The 20,302-nt window shown below is 51.1% G+C and overlaps 1 protein-coding gene across 10 annotated transcripts in view; it reads right to left on the reverse strand.

The window, feature by feature from the left end:
* SEC16A (SEC16 homolog A, endoplasmic reticulum export factor) overlaps positions 1-14,757 on the reverse strand; it is a 37,813-nt gene extending 23,056 nt beyond the window's left edge. For 5 of the 10 annotated variants that reach the window (XM_045563954.1, XM_045563957.1, XM_045563956.1 and 2 more), the window contains exons 1-4: positions 13,266-13,379; positions 4,974-8,657; positions 3,066-3,202; positions 188-285 (exon numbers count right to left, since the gene is read on the reverse strand). In XM_045563954.1, the coding sequence (XP_045419910.1) occupies positions 188-285; positions 3,066-3,202; positions 4,974-8,588 (3,850 nt within the window). In that variant the 5' untranslated portion in view covers positions 8,589-8,657; positions 13,266-13,379. Of the gene's footprint in view, positions 1-187; positions 286-3,065; positions 3,203-4,973; positions 8,658-8,789; positions 8,808-13,265; positions 13,380-13,676; positions 13,915-14,407 lie in introns of those variants that run through there. The other 5 variants (XM_045563959.1, XM_045563958.1, XM_045563951.1 and 2 more) reach the window with 5 other exon arrangements.
* Positions 14,758-20,302: the final 5,545 nt, after the last annotated feature.

Here is a 20,302-nt window from a genome sequence, read left to right on the forward strand (position 1 = left end):
GATTTCTTAATGAAAAATATCAATACAATTATTTTCAGATGCAAAGTATCTTCAACAACTTTGGCTCTTGGATAAAAACATAAGAGACTAGTAAAGGAAAGTTTCTCAGAAGTCACCCCGCAGAGCGCGGCAGTCTCTCAGACAATCCATCTGTGAATGGCTGACTTTTAAAAATTCCTAAACGTACCTCCATAATCATACTGGCTGGAGTAGTAACTCGCATAGTGATCACTCTGACTGCTCCACCCACTTCTGGAATTATAGTATCCTTCAGGATACCCTTGCCTGAAAAAACACACAATGCTGTTCAAAAACAAGTTACCTGTTTCTTAAAGTGTGATTATCAGACAATACAAATTATACAAATTATAAGAGCAAAAGCATATCAAAGCACTTTGGTCACAAAAAAATTCTAACTAGAAGATTCAAACAGTAACCTGGATGAGATTATGGCATTCCTCACCATACTGCTAATTAAAATTTACCTCAGTAAAGTAACTATTAATATTTAAGAGCTAATCAGCAAAAAAGAACTGACCCTTTTGGTGTTCTCACTGCTACATGCTATAAAAGTCAACACTAAAATAGGTCCTAAAATTTTTTATATCATGCTTAGCAGAAGAAAAAAGCACACTGAGCCACCAAACCACCCTAAAATGCCAATGAAAACGCCTTTACGCCAGACTGCCTGACGGATGCTTGCTGCACGCTCACAGGTGTGCCCGCCGGAGAGCCTGAGCACAGGCTCCTGGGAGCAGGACAGGACGGGGTCACCCCTTGTGTCTCCTGGAGCTGACCTGTGGTCAGACTCCTACAGGGGCCCCTAGGCTGGCTTCGTAGACCAAGCCATGACCCTGACTCTTGCTACAGAAAAACCACATTTAGCAAAATGATCAATTATCAGAACTTCTGGTACTTAAAAGATTTTCTTAAAAGGACTTAAGAGTATTTTAAAATTTTCTTATCCAGGCTGGTCTTGAACTCCTGAGCTCACACGATCCTCCTTCCTCGGCCTCCCAGAGTGCTAGGATTACAGACGTGAGCCACCGCAAGCAGCCTAATGGCAGGTTTTATACAATATCAGATTTTTATAATGTGACTTTTCTCATGATCCTTCAGGAACTGTCACAGGAGCCACATGGTCATTCAGCCCTGCCTGGCTGCTTGGCTGGTGCAGCGCTCGTGAGAGCGGGGGGTTCCAGAACCCACTGCCATGTACACAGATGCAGTCTAGAGTGACCACCCGGGCTGTTGGTTGGCAGGGCCGTCACTGTGGCCGAGCAGTGCGGCGTGCCGGGGTGGACGGCCGGGCCCTCTGCCACCTGGCAGCAGCTGCACTGCTCTCCAGCCCCACTATTTGTCAGGAAGGATACGCTCACAACAGCAAACGAGGCGTTCTAACCTCAAGCACTTTCTGCCATGATCTGAGCACACTGGTGCAGACAGACAAGCTAGTACCACACATCAGCACTGAGACCAAATACACGTGCATGTGCTCGTGTGCGGCCTAGAGGGGAAGGACAGAGTGGTCACAGTAAGCACTGAAGACAGCGGGAGCAGCGGGACAGCTGACAGAAGAGAATTCTAGCTTCTACGGCGACAAAATCACTCCCATGGCACCAGAACTAGCCTCTGGGGGAGGCTTCTGAACAGCATGGAGCTGCCTTTGGCTGCCTGAAATCATCCTACGTGAACCTGCAGGTCGGCAGGTGAAGGAAACCAGGCCAGCGAGAGCTCACCCTAGCTCTGCCTCCTCTGCCCTCTCTTGCCTCCCAGGGCTCTGGAAAACACTTGCCCGTCCGCCATCACTTTGCAGGCTCTGGAGTCAGACAACCACATTAACATCAGGTCCCACCTCCCTGGTGACATGGTGATACACAGTAGCTAAAATCCTGGGAATTTTATCTCAAGTGAAGTCTCCTGAGAGACAAACTCTCACTGTGCTGCTGTGCTTCATAAAGCACCCAGAATGCCCCGCTACACACGGTTCAGGGTGTACCTTTGCGGCAGTGTACACCTGGGCCAGCCGAATGAGCAGACTTTCAGAGCCTTTTGTCTTCAGGTAAGCCACTACAAACCTCAAAGACTCAGCATAAGAAACCTTTTGAAACAAAGTATAGGTACACAGTCTTCATAATGATTTGACTTTTCTGTATTACAAAGTCTAAAAATCAATATACCCTTGTAGCAAAACCTGTACCAGTGAGACCATTACTCCTCGGTCTGGTTCGACAAGGAGAAAGTGCAGCAAAAGCTCTGGAAGGCAGGCACAGCTGAACACAGCTGCCAGGACCATGCCACCACTGCTGTTCTCCCACTGACAACTTCTCTGAGCGGAAACAAAAACCAAAAACAGCCTCTTCTGCTCCAAGAACGCAGGACTCTGACCTGGCTTAAAGGCTTACTCAGCTGAAGGCACGGTGCCATGGTTCTTCCCAAATCCATTTCTGCAACTGCAAACAAAAGCATGCAGGGCCAGCGTAGGAGACGAGCAGGTCCAAGACACCTGCCGGCCTTCGGCAGAGGTGGTGGTATCAGGGAGAGAAAGTGGGTTTTCAGGCCCTGCATTCTGGTGCTGCCTGGTGGATCTAAGGACTATGTCATCTCTGTGACCAGCACCCCCTGGCCTCTGGAGACTCAGTGGTAGGGAAAAGTCTGCAACAGATAAAAGCTGCTACAGTCTAAGGACCGCGAATATCCCATTAGCAAACTGCCAGAGCAAGACGTGCCTGGACAGCAGGAACAAGCACCCCATCCAGAGCGCACACACACAAGTCCAAGGCTGCTTCTCTGTGGACCTGCTCAGGCTCTGGCCTGACTAGGAGGTGGCCAAATGCTAACTGACCATCACAGCTAATGACTGCTGGTGGCAGTGTGTTTGACTCAATTTAAAAGCACATTCTGCAATTTGTCCATATTGGCAAAATGTAAACATATATTGCATAGGTTTGTATAATTCTTTACAGATACAAAATTTTTCAAATCATTAAGTTACCACCACAGTCAACAACACAAACATCAGACTGTGTACGACAGTGAAGCAGCCAGAGTGGATGCAGCCCCACCTGGGAGGTGGCCGGTCGGAGCAGTGACTTGCTCGGGAACTGGGCCGCTCAGGCTCGGCGTAGCGGTAGGTCTCAGCGTACGCAGATGCTGCACTGTCGTAGGGCCTGTATCGCGGCTCATAGAGGCTGTAGATGTCCTATGGGAGGAAGCATTTGGGCTGCATTAGATACTAGTCAAGAGCAAACTCAGAGCAACCAGCTCAAGCTCTAAACGTTACAGACGCTCTCTAAAAGCAGCACTGAATGTGGGGCTTCCTTAATGCAAACAACCACCTACCAACGGCGGTGCCTCTCACCAGGCCTGCGGTGGGATCTTCCCCAGACTGACAGCCCTGGCCCTGCTCAGGAGACCACCTCTGGGCAGAGAGCACCAGCATGTCCACAGGCAACCCCAAAGGACCACGGCGACTTCTGCGGGGGTTGTTAGGTGTCTGCTTCTTGATGTCTCCAATGTGGAGACATCAGGATTTGAATAATGCCTGTGTCCAGCTTCAGATGCCATCTCCGTAAAGCTTTACAACCACGTAAATGGGTCCTAAAGCTACAGCCAGCCTCAAGAAGAGGATTACGTTTTATATTTACGATGTTTTCAGACCTGTCTCTAAGGAAGGGCCCAAGTGGACACATGAAGATCTGAAGACAGATGAGGTGATCTGGGTAGAAGCTAGAATTCATCCTTCCATGTCTAAAAGCCTCAACCCTCTGCCACTGCCTGGCAGATAATGTGAAACCATGGAAAAACGGATTCGTTCTTGCCCACGACTGGACACCACGGCAGCTGGAAGGAAACACACACACAGTGCAGCTGGCCCCAGGCCGGGTCCCTGCACAGGACCTAACGTGAGTCCGTGGCTGCTCTCGCTCTGCTGCTCCCAGAGCTCAAGGCTAAACTTCCTCATGTGGAAATAAGAACTATGTAGGCTCCTTCCAGAATCTAGGCTTCACAGGCCTGAGGGCTCAAATGTGTAACTGTCTGCAGGTGCACAAACCATCTACTCAAGGCCAAGGAGGGAGGCCCGGCCCCAGGGCTGCAGGCAGCGCCTGCCTGGCCAAAGCAGCCCCGCTCCTGGGGATGCCTTCTAACTTTAGGCCTTTGCTTAGCACCCAAGCCTGGGTCTGACGGGCCCCACCCACTGCAAGACTTCCCCTTACACAACACTACCTTGGGTGATACTGAATCGGGGTCAGTGGTGAGAAAAAGCAGATAATGATCAAATGTGTCCTCGTGGACCACACTTTTCCAAGCTACTGCAGGATTTAAACAGAATCTAATTTGAACAACACTCGTGTCACTGTGAAGAAAGGCATGAAAGAATCCTGTGTGTTAACAAGCAGGGCCTCCCCACTCTGCTGCTGGTATCACCACGTATTTGACAGAAGCTCATGGAATTCCACCTCTCTTAGCTGCTGCATGTGGATAATATTCCAAACCTAACTTTTTCCGTCAATGTTTTTATTCTCAAGGAGGGATGTGAAAGACTACGGTTATTCTCAAAACCACACAAAAGCTTCCAAAGGCTATCCCAGCTTCCTAAAGGATGCAACTCAGAACTCTAATTCTGCAGAGAGACAACAAGTATTATAGGAGACAAAGGGCTCTTTTTGTCACATAAATTGGTGAGGCTGGATTAAATAAAATTAAGCAGATATTATAAGCAATTCAATATGCTAATTTGTGGTGTGAGCTTCTAAGAGGTGGCCTGTGCTCAGCTCTGGGACCAGGGAGTACTTCTCTCAGGAAGCACTGCTCGGAGCTGGTGTTGGGCTTAGAACTGGTATTCTACATGCTCTGGGGACTGTGGCTTACCTCTGAATCAAGCAAACACCACCAAAGAACACACCACGACAGAAACCCAACTAGTCAAAGCAAGGAGAGGAAAGTGGGTTACACATGAGAGCTCTACATACCGGGTAATAGAGGGAGGCCGCCCCAGGATCCGGTGGGTACAGGGAGGAGTACTGAGACTGGTAGCCATCGTACAGAGGTCTGTAGTAGTAGTAGGACGCCAAGTCCGGAGGCAGTGGGCCCAAGGAGTGCGGCGGTGTCGGCTGTGGCCACTGCTGCTCTGACTGCGTGGCTGCCTGGCTCGAGCCAGTGGACACCAATGACACGCTGGAGGACGGAGGCAGCCGCTGCTGAACTGTGTCAGCTGGAGCCAGGCTTGCTGGTGCCTGGGCTGAGTTTTGGGACTGTCCTTGTGCTGGCGGACTTTCTGCATTTGAAGGTTCCGTAGACGTTGCTCTGGGCACTTGTGGAGGAGAGTTCTGCTGCCGAGGAGGCGCTAGCTCTTGCAGGGCTCTTCCCAGGTCAGGCTGGTCCCGTGCATCTTTCATTACCTGTTGGTAGAAACGGTCTGGGTTATGCAGCCCAGGCCCAGACTGTCCGGGGTGATTGGCAAGGGTGTGCTGAGAGGCCCGGCCATCGGAACGGGATGGGCTATACATTCTTACAGGGTTTTCCAAAGTCCTATTTAATGTAAAGTCTAGGGCTCCGTACGTTTCTTCCCGATTAGTGGAGTGATTTGCCTTGTTACTATTAGGCACCACAGTACTGTTTGCAGGTGGAACTAACATCACACTCGTGCTTCCAGCAAGGCTATTAACAAACTCGGGAAGAACGTTTTCTGCATTGTGATTCTTTCGACTTTCTGGAACCAAGTTCTTTGGAAGTGGATGGGATGGCGGTTGAACCAGCAAATTGGCAGGCTGATTAGAAATCATTTCAGAAGAACCAGAACCTTGTGGAAAATTACTCTGGGCAAGACTACTAGGCAGAGACAAGCTAAGGACAGAGCTGGCTGGGATCCCAGACAAAGGAACGTTTTCCCCGGAATCACCACTGAGCACCCTGCTGCCTACTGGAGGTTTATCTCCCACCAAAGCATCTCTCCAGGACTGATTCTTCCCATTAGGATTCGATAAGGACACAGAAAAATTAATGGGCTGAGCCAGATTATAGCTCTGGTCAGGCTGGGCCATCAGGACTGGCAGATGTTGCAGAGACTCAGTGGACAGTGAGGGTAACGCAGCGGCATGACCAGAACTTGCCTGTGGCTGAAGGGCCTCCTCTTCTCCCACGTTGGGAGGGTTCTCGAGGTTCTCGGAAGCACCAATCCCATCTCGGTTCTGCAGGGGGCTGGCAGAGCCTGGCTTCTGTGACTGCTGCCCAGACACCCCCTTTTCTGGAGGCTGAACAACTGCAGACGGCTGAGGTTTTGCTGGTACCTGAAGTGCAGGAGCCGCTGGGGCGAGAAGGACGTTGCCTCCAAAATCTGGCAGCTCATTTTGGGCCCACAGAGTCGTCGCTGGGCTCTCACACTTCACCGTCCCCTGAGCCCTGCCTGAGGGCTTCCTCTCCGGTGTCGGATACACAGTATCCAAGGGTGGTGCCCCAGTGTGCGGAAGCACGTGCCCAGCTTCTGCAGTGGTGTTTAGAGGCAGAGGACAGACCTGGGGTGCAAAGAAGGTCTCCATGTTGTCTGGCGGCTGCTCTAGGTTGCCAGGGGAAGCATCAGGTGGTCTGCACTTCTTCTGGCGGGCACGGGTCCCCCTTACTTCACCCACCACATTGGCACGGTCTGCCTCGACTGGTTTTACCCCAACTAAGTGAGATTTTACTGGTTCAAAAGAACTATTTGCACTTGTCTGAAATATTCCTGTCGGTTTTGGGGGGCTTGGAGCTGAGGGCTGGGACACGCTGCTATGGCAGTTCTGGCTCACAGTGGCCTCCTCTGTTTCACCTCCTACGGGAGAAGAATCGATTTGCTTAAAAAAACTACCTGAAACTTCATCTTCAGGTTTTCCAACTTCTTGCTGAATAAACGTGCCAACTAGTTCTTGGGGCCTGGTTGAACTTGAAAGACTCCTGTGGCTTTTGCTGCTGTAGCTGGATGACACGCTATCAGATCTCGCAGGATGCATCATTGCTTCAGCGGCTCCGGGGTGGCCCCCAACATTGTGCCTGGGGACAGCTGGCCCAGGAAGGACCCCGTATCTGAACTGATCACTTGGAGACAAAGCGTCCAAATTTAGGGACTCGCTTGGCAGAACTTCTTGATTCTGAATGAATTCTAAGTTCTCAATATTCTCACACTGTGAACTGCTGGTACCCTGAGTCTCTGCACTCGCTGTGTCACCCCACATGTCACTAGCAGCATTTTTAGTCGTTTGCTGATCATGTTGAATGCCTGCAGACTGAGCAAAATAAAGGTGTGTATCTCCACCCTGCGGTGTGGTCTCCATGTTGGAGCCTTTGAGAAAGGCCTGGCAGATGCCACCCGCTCCCATGTGTGCAAGTGAGGGGGGATGGCCCGGTCCAGGGCTAGGGGAGAAACCCTCAAAGTCCGATTTACCAGCAGAGCCTGCTTTTTCAGACGAGAGATTCTCCTCATTTTCTGTCTCTCCCCCTTGGAAAAACATTGAGAGAGCTCCCGAGTCTGTATCTGGAAGGGAGAGGCTGGCCCCAGTGCCTGGGGGGTAGTGCACGTGGTTTTCTGGATGATCTCCCTGAGTGAGGGGGCTCACAAGAGTGGCAGCTGGCCAGTGCTCTTTAGTCACTCCTGGATTCTGCCTAAAGTCCTGGCTTGCCCAAGTATTCCCAACTCTGGGGTTTTGCCTGAATGTATTTTCAGGATCAAAGTTATTTGCTGCATAGCTTCCACTTTGCAGATGGGCCACCTCACTTCTCCTGTCACTGGCCAAGGGTGCCGAAAGAGACACCAGTGGGTTCTGTTGCTCATGGCCAACACCTTGATGTGGGCTGGATGATGGGGGCAGATGGGGAACGCTGGTGGCATGGGGCACTGCGCTCTGAACAGGTCCTTCCAGGCAGGGCGAGTGATGCTGACCTGAGGGCTGTGGGCTTGCCTGCACTGGGCCCCACTGACTCGGTATCTGTTGACGAGGCTGGGGGGAAAAAGGGGACGCTGCTGGGGCTACCACACCATCATGCAGGTTTTGCCTACTCAGGGGTTGGTCAGGCCCAGGCACGTTCCCATGCAGATGGGTCCCCTGAGACGTGTCAGGACCCACTCCTGGAATGTAGTGAGGCAGACACGGTGGAGCCTGAACTCCAGGCTCTGAGCCGGGATGGACCTCTGCACTCCTGCTCATCTCAGCCCTGGGCAGCGCTGAAGGTGTCAACGCACCAGAAAATGAATTGGCATCTGCTCTGGGCTGTGACAGAGGTCCCGGCAGAGGCTCACAAGGTCCTTGGGAGCTATCCCTGGCATCTGTGTGAGGCACAGGCAAACCAGGGCGCTGAGGAAACCCTGGGGGTGCTGAGCTTTGCAAGATGGGTGGGCTGTTTTTGTACGAACCGCCCAGCGGGGTATTCTGGAGGGCCTGCCTACTGAAAGCAAACGGATCCGTTACTGGCTGCAAAGGGCAGGTTATCGGAGTCACTGGTGCGTTATTATTGGTCCGTCTTCTGTAAGGGCTGTTAGCCCAGAACATGCTCTGAGGATTCCCGGCCGGAGGTGGTCCAGCCACACCAGATGGGACTGCCTGGGGCGGTGGCTGCATGGCTGATCCCTTGCACAAATAGATGTTGCTTATACAAGGAAGAAGGATATAACTTTTCCTTAATTTGAGCTGAAAAAGAAAAAGACAAAATGAGCATAAAACCCATACATTCAAAGTTCTACAGCCTAGGCAAAACAGAGAGACCCCATCTCTACCACAAAAAAAAACAAAAAAAAATTAGCCGGGCATGGTGGCACGCACCTTGGGAGGCTGAGGCGAGAGGACTGCTTAAACCCAGGAGTTTGAGGGTGCAGTGAGCTGTGATCACGACAATGCACTCCAGCCTGGGCAACAGAGCGAGACCTTGTCTCTTAAAAAAAACAAAACAACAATAAAAAGACCAAAGTCCTGGCTGCAATCAGGAAAACTAAGGAAAAAGAGAAAGACTGAAATTGATTTCAAGTCACTTAAATCCTGGAGAATACATGTCTCTCACGCTCCTGCCCTAGCAGAGAGCATCTGTCCTTGAGGAGCTGTTCCAAGAGCTCTGGGAGGCAGGGGACGAAGTGAGAGCACTGGACAGTTTGGCCCTGAGCTGGCTGAGTGTATGTGGACAGTTGCTCCCTCCTCTGGGACTCCCTGCTCAGAATGACCACCGCCTCTGCGGACACCCACGACATTGGCAGGGACGAGGCAGAATCTGGCTACTAGTCCGATACTTTAGCCTAGGTCCTCCACATTTTCTGTAAACTATCACCAGATCCAGAAAGAGCAATTCCTTTACTAAGAAAGAACTACATATCATACTTTTCATACATCTTAATTTTAAATCTCAAAAGGAATACAAAAGTTTAAAATTTCCTTTTCTACATCCTTTAATGAGCATTATAAAGTACAGTTATAAAATCTGAAAAATAAATATATTCATCTAAATGCCTTTTGTCTCACAATGTAAAATTTCTCTTTTTTCGTATTATAGCTGGTTTAAGGTATGAAAGCACCAACAGCCAAACAATGTCACCTCTTAACACTGGAGTTATAACTATGCCTGGAACGGAAACCCCAAGGAAACTTAAAGCAGCTTTAAAACTAATGTTTTAACTGGATTCAAAAATTTTCAACAACAGGCAAAGTGCCAACAAACCTCTCACAGAAAACAAAAAGGGGCCAGGTGCAGTGGCTCGCGCCTGTAATCTCAACACTGTGGGATGCTGAGGCGGGAGACCAGGAGTTTGAGACCAGCCTGGACAACACATTGAGACCTCATCTCTACAAAAACAAATTAATAAGTAAAAATAAATAAGTTAGCCAGGCCTAATGTCACACGCCTGTAGTTACAGCTACTAGGGAGGCTGATGCGGGAGGATCATTGAGCCCAGGAGTTCAAGGATGCAGTGAGCTATGATCAAGCCACTGCACTTCAGGCTGGGCAACAGGGTGAGATCCATGTCTAAAAAAATTAAAAAGAAAAAAAACAAAAGGGCAAAAATCTCATCACAGTTTTTTTGTTATTCTTGTTTGTTTTTAAATAAAACACAGTAAGTACAAGCTAGAATAGTCAACCCAGGCTTCTAAAAATTCAAGTGCTTTAACTTTAAAAAGTCCTTTTCTTTATATTCGTACTTCTTCCTAGCACCACCTTCATTAACAAACAGATTAAGTGTAGCCAATGAAAGAGAAAATTAAACCAAAGGGAGAAATCTTAAGAGGACTCTGGAGTTTAATCCACACATTTTTGCATCTGCATTTTTCTGTCCTTGGAAATCTTTTTGATATTCAGACAAAAGAAAACATTAATGAATGTATTTTAAGTAAAGCTATTCAAATGAAAGTTCCTATCCCTACCTGAAAACTAGTCCTTTAAATCTATTAACTCACTACTATGACTGTTCACACACACTCTCTTCCTATGCCAATAGGGGACCCGTTCCAAATGATAAGCACCTTGAAATCCACTTGACTTTAACAGACTATATATATTACGAACAATATCAGAGACCTGGTCTGGCTCTAAGCTGTCATTTTAAAGCACAGGATGTTCACAGCTCCACTGATATGGATTCAAGGTACAACAAGCAGAGCAGTGAGCCGGCATCCTCTTCCCTTGGGTCGGACAGGCTACAAGACCACAATGGGCACAGCAACTTCCTATGGTCAGAACACGCAGACTTCCCTGCACCTCCTGAAACTCTTCTGCTAGGAGCAACAAACATTCTAAATCATCTTGCGGGACATGGACTTAAGGCTCCAGCACAAGACCCTTAACCATCCTAAGCAGTTTTTTCTTGTTGTTTTAAATACAGAGCACAAGCCTGGAGGATTTATTCAATAGGCATCACTGTGAGAGCAAGACTAGGCATCCAGCTAAGTACCTCAGGGCAGCCGCCTCTCCTTCGCAACTAGTTTCCTCATCTATAACATGAAAGAATCAGGCCGGGCGCGGTGGCTCACGCCTGTAATCCTACCTCTGGGAGGCCGAGGTGGGTGGATCACTCGAGATCAGGAGTTCAAGACCAGCCTGAGCAACAGTGAGACCCCGTCTCTACTAAAAATAGAAAAGAAATTATCTGGCCAACTAAAAATATATATACAAAAAAAAAAATTAGCCGGGCATGGTGGCTCATGCCTGTAGTCCCAGCTACTCGGGAGGCTGAGGCAGGAGGATCGCTTAAGCCCAGGAGTCTGAGGTTGCTGTGAGCTAGGCTGATGCCACGGCACTCACTCTAGCCCGGGCAACAAAGTCAGACTCTGTCTCAAAAAAAAAAAAAAAAAAGAAAAAATCAATGTGATGTTTTTTTCTAAGGTCTCTTCCAGGTATAATCTCATGAGATTCTACTCAGGGGATTCTGGGATGCCTTAATCCCAACTGCTAATTACAGGGAAATCTAAAGTTCACAGGTTTATACTTAAATATTTTCCTTACAGAAACTTTCTTAAAATTATTTTCTCAACTTTACTTGACTAAGAACTGTCTTATAAGCAAACACCATCACTTACCCACAAAGGAGCATCCCCAACCCCCACACTCTCCAATTGAGAGCTTTTTTGCAATACACCAATTTCACTTGGAACAATCTTGTGACTTGAACATAATTTTTTTGATCTTTTTCTCTACTAACCAACAGAAAAACAACACAAGTGTATATCATCTATCTCGTGGCTACCAGAAATTTTATTCTGTACAGTAAGTCATTCTATAACCTCAGGTCATCTAACTTTTTAAAGGATCAGTGTTTCAAAAAGACCAGCTGATCTTGAAGATGCATTATTCATAAACCTAGTTTTTTAGTTAAACTCTTTTGTAGCCATGTGAGTACTTAAGCAAAACCGTTTTCAGTATGACTTTAGGGCTATAGAACTGAGGAATTTAAAACACACATGCACACCCCCTCTCCTCTCGATCCACTGCCCTCTAGCTGTAAGAATGTAAATCAACAGGAGCACCAAGAAGCACCTGTGATTCTACCCTCTGCCCACAGTCTCCCTCGTGGTGATGGCTAGTGACATCTCTCTCGGACTATGGGACACTTGACACAACAAACTCCAACTCTTCTGAGTTAAAACTGGAATCAAATGCATGTAAATGTTGAAGAAGACAGCAGCAACCGAAGAGCCTAAAAGCTGCTAAAAGTGACAAAGACCCAAAAGGACACTCTGACACTCATGAAAGATGTTTACAGAAGGAAAAAGAAATCATATTAAAATTTACCTCAAAGAAAACTTGCAGTACAATTTTGAGGCTCACTGTAGTAACTACTACTAAGGGTAAATGAGTCACAAGTCAAACTTGTCTTTTCAGGATACCAGTACCGGCACTCTAAGAAATGGGATGGGAAAAAAAAAACTGCAAGGAGGCTGCACTGTGTGGAAACTTGCAAAATATCACTCTACGAATGAACGTCTGTGGTTCTGGTTGCTTCTTGTTGCCCTATCTGGGGATGGGAAATGTCTCTCTAGTTAACATCTGCATCATACATATTTAAAACAAAATCTTAATACGCAATTCACAGTCAACCTACAAGCCATTTAAAAATGCTTTTAAGTGAAGCAGAAAAAGTGATTTTAAATGGCTTTGATGTACCTGAATGCTCTACTGTAATACTTTCATCACAATAGGGCGAGCTGGTTCACACATTCCTCTAATCCTTGACATAAAACACAGGTGCTCGACCTCCGTTGCAACATCCGATTACAAATAACAACTCTGCTCCTGGGTTCAAATGTAAATTTATCTCACCACCAGCACTGTTAAGGAAAAGTCTTCCAACCAATGAGGACGAGACATCCTCAGAACCTGCGACGTAAAGGACACACTAACTGTCAGAGAATTTCCCAAACATTCCTTCATTTTAAAAAGTTGCAGGTCTCATGAGAAGCGGCTGACTGTCCAGCCGTTCCAACACAACTCTCCACAGAGGCAGCCACTACTAGGACAAGTGTCACCGCAGCCGAGCCCGGCGGGCGCCTGCCCGGATCTGGACACTTGCTAGGTCCACGTCAGTCCTCAGCGTGGACCGCGCCCCCAGCTGCCCGCGCAGCGCCCGGCCTCTGCCTCCGGCCCCGCGGGCACTCGGCGGCCCGGGATTCTGTCCTCTCCCTCGGCCCCGGCCGCGGCCCCGGAGCTGCGCCGGCCGTTCGGGGCTGGGCCCAGCCGCCTCCCCTACACCCCGCCCGGCCTCCGCAGCCTCGCTCCGCCGGCCGGCCTCCGCCCCACTCTGCCCACGCTGGCCTCCTCACCAGCGCGGCCGGGGCGGCCCCTCAGGAACCGCGGGCGAAAGCCCACCCGGCGCTGCCGACGAGCACAGACAGAGCAGCCGCCGCAGCCATCTTGGCACATCCGGCTCCGGTAGCCGCGGCCGCCGCTCCGCCGACGTGTCCGGCCGCGACGTCAGCGCGCGCCACGCCCCTCGGCGCTTCCGCCACGCCCCGCCTCTGCCCTCGTTCAGCCTTTCACCGCCCATTCCTTGGCCCCGCCCCTCACCTGCGTTCGTCCCCCGCCCACCTGTGACCCCGCCCCTTACTGCGTCGGTCCACGGCCTCAGCCCTTGGCCCCGCCCCTCGCCTGCGTCCGTCCGCCAGCCTCCCCTTGGCCCCGCCCCCGTCAACGACCATCCACCGCCTCAGCCCTTGGCCCCGCCCCTCGCCCACCTGCCCGGACCGAGCGCGCCGAGGCCGCCCGGGCCGTGGCCTTGGTTACGCTGGCTCTTTCTCCTAGTCTTTTTTCGTTTTAGGATGTGAGAAGACACGAAATTCTTCAACGAAGGCCCCAAGGCAAGAATCCGTCTAAGGGACTGATGCCAGCAGGCTCTCGCAGCGAGAACGGATAGTTGGCGGGGCCGAGACCTGCGCGCGGCCCTGACGCGTGCGTGCTCCTCCCATTCTTCGGTTGGCCTCGGAGGCCGGCGGGCAGAGGGAGATCGCGCATGCGCCGCGCTGCTGACGGCTGACTGCGCCTGCGCGCCTCGAGGCGGGGCGCGCGCTGGTTGCCTGGTTACGGCTTTCGGCTTCGGGCTCGGGTCTGGCGCTTGGAGCCGGGTTTTAGCTTCCACCGACCCCTGTGGAGCGTCGCGAGGCGTCCCGGGGGCGTCCGCGCCCTGGCAGGGAGCGCGGCCCGCCGGTGGCCGCCCGCACCGGGCAGGCAGCCCGGTCTCCGCGAGCCGCGCCGGGACTCGGCCAGTCCGCTCTTCGTCGGTCGCGTCCTCCGCGCCGGCCCACCCCGGCCGGAGCGCTCCCGGACCCGGGAGGACGGGCCCGCTGCTCCCAGCCCGGTCGAGCGGACATCAGTGTGGAGCGAGCTCCGGCCCTTGGGCGGCCCCCAAGCTCCCCAGAGACCCGGCGAGGCTGGTGGGGTCAGCCCCCGGCCCCTCCCGTCGCCTTACCTGGTCCCCGGTGCCACCCAGGCCAGGCACCGTCTAAGCCCTGCCGTGGGGGATCTCAGGGAAGAGGTGGGTGCTGTCGTTTGTGTCCTCATCTCCGGAGTCGGAAAGGCAGGCTTGGCCGGTGAGGATGCGGGCAAGCAGGCCCGCCCGCTCACCTGCACACCTGCCCGGCAAGGACGGGCAGAGCAGCGGCGTGCCCTCCGCCCGTGCCAGCGGCAGGCGCGCCATTCATTGCATGGCGCCAGGCCGAGCTTCCAGGGCCGGCTGAGGCCCACCTGGGGTGGGAGACACGCTGGTCTCGGAGGGGCCGGGATTCTGGGGAAGGAGGGAGTGCAGTTTGTATGCCACGATGGCAGATGCCCAGGCGATGCGGGGAGAGTTCAGCCCCGCTGACGTGGCACCGGGCCGCTCTGCTAAGTTAATATTTGCTTTTCAGGAGTCAAGTTCCCAATCTGTTTCAACACAGAGTTAGGGAACACGTGGTAGGGCTCAGCCCTGGGCCACCTAGGAGAGGCAACAGTGACACCAGCCCCTACCACCCTTGATCCACTTCCCTGGTGGTCGAGGTGCTCTGCAATCACTTTGTCCCAAAAACCCTCCCGAAAGGGTCGGAGGAGCAGAGGCAAAGCTCAGACTCTCTCAGGCTCAGGGCCAGCTCTTTTTTGCTCTCAAGTGGAATTCAGAGAGCCAAAGAGCTGGGAGCGCAGGATTTGCCCCTCTGGTGTCCTGGGAAGCCATGTGGTCCTGCCCTGGTGGCCTCTGACTTGGAGAGACCATAAGCTGCAGAAACCCACCTTGCCCTGGGAATAAAACGCAAGGTCTCTGGACCCCAGGCCAGGGCCCCTAGGGCAGGGATGTTGAAAAGGCAGCATTGTGTTGACTCCTAGAGGTGACTTTAAGGAAATCAGGGAATCAGCAAAGTCCCCTGCAAGGGCCTTGGGGCTACTTTTCTTCCCCTATCCTCTCCCTAATCCTAAGAGTGGAGACAGCCAGTCTGTCCTGGCATGGAGTAGAGGGCTCTTGCATCCTACACTCAAGCCCATCAAGCCTCTGGGCCATAGACCCGCCAGTTTAAGGCCCAGCCTGCCACCTAGATGCTGTGTGTTCTTTGTCAGCTTCCTAACCTCTCTGAGCATCAGGTCCTCATCTCTAAGATGAGGCAGGATGAGCACCTGGACAGTTGGGGACTGAAATGGGGTGCTGTTGGTACGTATGCCAGGACAGGAGGCATTAACTGGGACTGTCTGGGGCAAACAGGGAGTTAGGGTGACTCTGGCTGCAGAACATGCAGGGCCTGCACCTAGAAGGTGCCCTGCCAGCATGGCCATCATTCCTGGTTAGGCTCCCCTTTGCCTGCAACATCCACTGTTCTCTCCATTCTCCCAGTCCCCCCACTCCCCAGCTCACACGTGGAGTTTGGAAACAAATATCATGACCTCCCTGAAGCCCCCCTAGGTGGGCCGGAATCAACAGCAGTACAAAGTTCCGGGACCACTGTTGTGGAACATTGTGCAGAGCACACAGGGCGCAGGGCTTGTGTACATCCAGGCTGCGCCAGAACACCTGCCACCTTTGAGGGAGGGGCAGCAGTCACAACGAAGGCAGGGTGGCCCTTCACTGTGAGCCTCTGCCCCTCACCCTACCAGGCATAAAGTGGCAGCCATAAGTGGTGGTTATGGTTTGTGGAGTTTGCGGGGCCTGGCACTGTGTTCAGCCCCTGGCACAGCCTCTCAGGCCTGGATGCCAAAGCTGCAGAGGAAGCAGGTTGGGAGGCAGAGATAGCTGTGCCTTAGAGCTTGTTCTGCAGCATCTGCTCAGCAGGCTCCTGCAGTATGGGGCCCTGTCTGTGTGCCACCCAAGTTGGCTGGAGGGTGGCCAGGTGGAGTGTGAGGAGAGGGAGGCACCTCTGGGGCATGATGGGCAGTGTGTAGGAAGCCCCAGGCCCACTGGCCTCCATGTGCTGGAGGTCACAACGGAAGGCCTGCCAAGCACACAGCAGAGGGCCCCAGACAGGTGCCCATGTTGTCACTGCTCTTACTCGTGTCTGAGCCTCTGTGTGTGCTTGCTGGGGGCATGGAACAGGACACGTCTGTCTGCTCTGTCCGGGTCTTCCCAGGGCTGACGAGGGACTGAAGGGAAGCCCCACCCTGGCAAATGTTCCTCTGCACTGGGCTGCGGGTGAGCGGGACCCCGAAGCCCTCCTCCTGGGACAGGGGACGCCTTTCCCTTTGCGTGCCCACCGTGGCTAGCAGAGCACAGATAAGATAGTTCAAGCAATGGTTGCTAATTTCTATGTCCAGCTGGACCCTCGGCCACCACCCAGGTGTACAGCCTTGGGCAAGCTACCTGGGCTCTCCGAGCCTCTGTTTCCTCGCTTGTTAAAGAAGGTGATAACCTCACCCTGTCCTGGGCCGCCTCTGAGGACTTCCTGGAACCATCCTCACAGGGTGGCAAAGGGGAAACCCAGGCCAGGCGTGAAGTGTGTTAAATGCATCACCCGCAGCCTCGCGGTTGGCATGAGCATTGCACTCTTTCCTCTCCAGCATCCTGAAACGTGCTTGGCACAGAGTAGGTCTCAGAGAACATTTCTCTTGAATCGTTGACCCAAGTACTAACCATATAAGATGATAAATAAGCAATAAAGACAAAGTAGAAAGCACGCGACAGATATCAATTTCACACCAACTCTGCCACAGATGCTCAGAGCTGCAGGGAGAACTGCCTGGTGTCCCTTTAGCAGTGGGGGCCCTGGACCAACCCTGGGAGTCTTCCTTCCCCAAACTGCATACAGACGTTAGCTGAGCCCTGGCCACGTGCCAAGCACTGCTAGGAGCTGAGCTGGCCCCTGGGAGTATGGTCACTGCACAGCTGCAGGTGGGCCTGGTGCAGGCGAGGTGGGGCAGTGCAGCAGCTGCTGGGGAGGGGCAGGGACGAGAAACAAGAAGTGGGCAGGCTACGTGAAGCTTCTGCAGGGCGAGGGGCCAGGTGTGGGTGGCGTGGGTTCTGTAGGCCCTGGTGAGGGATTTGCATGGAAGCAAGGGAAGCTTCTGGAGGTTTTCCAGCCAGGAATGACCTCCTGATCGGTTTGGCCTCCTGAAGGTCTCTGGCTAGGCACTAGGGAGAGCCAGGGGCCCAGGAGGTGGTCTTGGTGTGCCCTGGGCAAGAGACAGGTGTTCTGGGACTGGACTGGTGGGTTGAGCTGAACCCTGGGCGACTCCCAAGGGCAGGGACCCAGCTCTCTTGCTGCAGCTGCACCTGCAGCCCCTGGCACAGCACAGGGGCCCACGCACATCAGTCAGGTGGACAAGCACAACAGGAAGGCAAGAGCCCTAAACACTGGGTGGTGATTTAAATTGTAGGCCTGAGGGACAGTGGCTAGGGAAGAGAAGAGGCCCCAGGTGTGGCTGGGAAGAGCTCCAGTATCTGGTGCCAGGCTGGCCACAGCATTAACTCCTGGCAAGGCGACCCAACAAGCTCCTTCTCCCTGAGCATCTGTTTGTCTGTCTGAAAGATGACAGAGCTGGATGACATAGGCTCTACAGGTCCTCCCAGCCCTCTGAGGGGAGGGGACCCCCCCCCGTATGGTTGTGAGGACATGGACCTGGGAGTCACAGGACCCTGGCTTCAATGGGTGAACTTGGCTAAGTCACTTAACCCCTTTGAGCCTAAGCTTCCTTACCTGCAGAGCAGGGCAGTGCTGTCAAGGCCAGGCATGGTGGCTCATGCCTGTAATCCCAGTGCTTTGGAAGGCCAAGGTGGGAGGATCACTTGAGGCCAGGAGTTTGAGACCAGCCTGGGCAACATGGTGAGACCTTGTCTCTACAAAAAATAAAAATAAATTTTAAAAAAAGATGCTGCTTTGACAGTTGTCATCATCACTAAAAGTGGGGGGGAAATAACGCTGTTGAAAGGGTTGACCGAGAGCCTTAGGTGAGGTACGTATAAAGCTTGGAGTCTCCCCTAAAGTCTCCGGGGGGCCAGGTCAGGGGTGGGGAACCTTTTCATATTGGAAGCCACATTAATTTAGCTGTAATCAAATAAGGCTGCATTCAAGAAACTTCAATGAGATATACTTAAAAATGTACTTTATTTTGTAAAAATCTATGTACTTTTTTTTTTTTGTTTTTTTGGAGACAGAGTCTTGCTCTTTTGCCCTGGCTAGAGTGCTGTGGCATCAGCCTAGCTCACAGCAACCTCAAACTCCTGGGCTTAAGCGATCCTCCTGCCTCAGCCTCCCAAGTAGCTGGAACTACAGGCAGCGCCACCATGCCCGGCTAATTTTTTCTATATATATTTTTAGTTGTCCAGATAATTTCTTTCTATTTTTCAGTAGAGATGGGGGGGGTCTCGCTCTTGCTCAGGCTAGTCTTGAACTCCTGACCTCGAGCAATCCTCCACCTCGGCCTCCCAGCGTGCTAGGATTACAGGCGTGAGCCACCGCGCCCCACCTCTATGTACTTAATAATTTCAAAAAATGAAAATGATTATATTTGTTAATTTTAAAGTTAACTGACCTTTTAATGACTTTGTTGTGTCTGCTTTTTGTTGGAAAGTATTTGAATATTTGGTTGTAGCATGGAAGTCTGCAGTTTCACTTGATCCTCTAGGTGGGTATCAGTCATTTGTGACCTTACGGGCGTCTTGATCTGAGTGAGGGAGGAGAATGTAGATTCGCAGCAATCAGTGGCTGAAAAGCAAGAAAGCATTTTTCAGGTGTGTTGCTGGAGGCATGGGTATTCCACTGCATTTTTCCATATTTGGATATTTCTTAGCATCAAACAATGACTTTAAAATACCATCTACTGAGAGCTCAATCAATTCCATCTGTAGTTCTTTAGGTGCCTTGGTGATATCAACTGGGTGAGGCTGAAATGCTAATTCGGGTGTGATGTTATGATTCTCAAAGTCAGTGAACCTTTCATTGTATTCTCCAATTAATATTAATAGGGCTGTAACAGCTGTGTGTTCTTCAGATGATTCGCATATATCATCCTGCTCATCAATAACCTTGGCTAACTGGGGAAAATGTTCATCTGAAATTTCCTTTTGAAGAAGAAGTATTTTGAAAAAAGATAGCTTTTTAGCCACATGTCATACATAGACTTAGTTTTACCTGGCAAAGAAATATTCAAGTCGTTTTGATTTGATATCATATCACACAAATACTTCATTCCTATAAAAATCTTCTTTCAATAATTCACATTGCTGATGATGTTCTTCATAAAATTTAACTCTCTGTTCTTGCAGAGATAAAATTGTGGCTGACAGCTGTCCTTGAGGTAGCCAGCACACTTCAGAATGATACCGCAAATCCACACTGCACACTTCATTGTTCAGTTTTAGCATGTTGCAAAACTGATGATGCTGTGTTGCACTTGCACCAATACAGTTAACAGTACTTATAACTTGTTGCAAAGTGTCACTTAAAATAGTAGCTTTAGCACAGAGATTTTGCTGGTGCAAGGTACAATGAATGTATGCTTATGCATACACTTACTAAATTTACCAAATTCAGTCCAACTTCACAACATTTATCTTGAAAGTTGTTGAAGGTATCTATTCCCCGTTTTCTGTTCCCAAGAGTGCCCCAAGCCAAGTAACTCTTCGTAGCAAAGAAAATCTTGTTATGACCGGAATAAAATGTTGCATGAAGTTGTTCTGTTAAGTTGAAGGCAATTCATGCTGCCGATCAGTTATGGTTCTTGAAAGAGGCAGTTGTTCGTACTTTGAAACGTTATTGGGGTCTAAGCATCCTACAACTTGGACAGTGCATTCTTTCACAATTCCTACATCACTGAATGGGTTCCCCGAGTATATCAGCTACTTTATAAGTCGCTTCAGTGGCATTATTTCCAGGCCTTATTGCTGCTTGAAAGAGTTGTCTCTGCTTTTGCT

This window comes from Lemur catta, chromosome 10 (assembly GCF_020740605.2).
Source record: "Lemur catta isolate mLemCat1 chromosome 10, mLemCat1.pri, whole genome shotgun sequence".
NCBI classification, from domain to species: Eukaryota; Metazoa; Chordata; class Mammalia; order Primates; family Lemuridae; genus Lemur; species Lemur catta.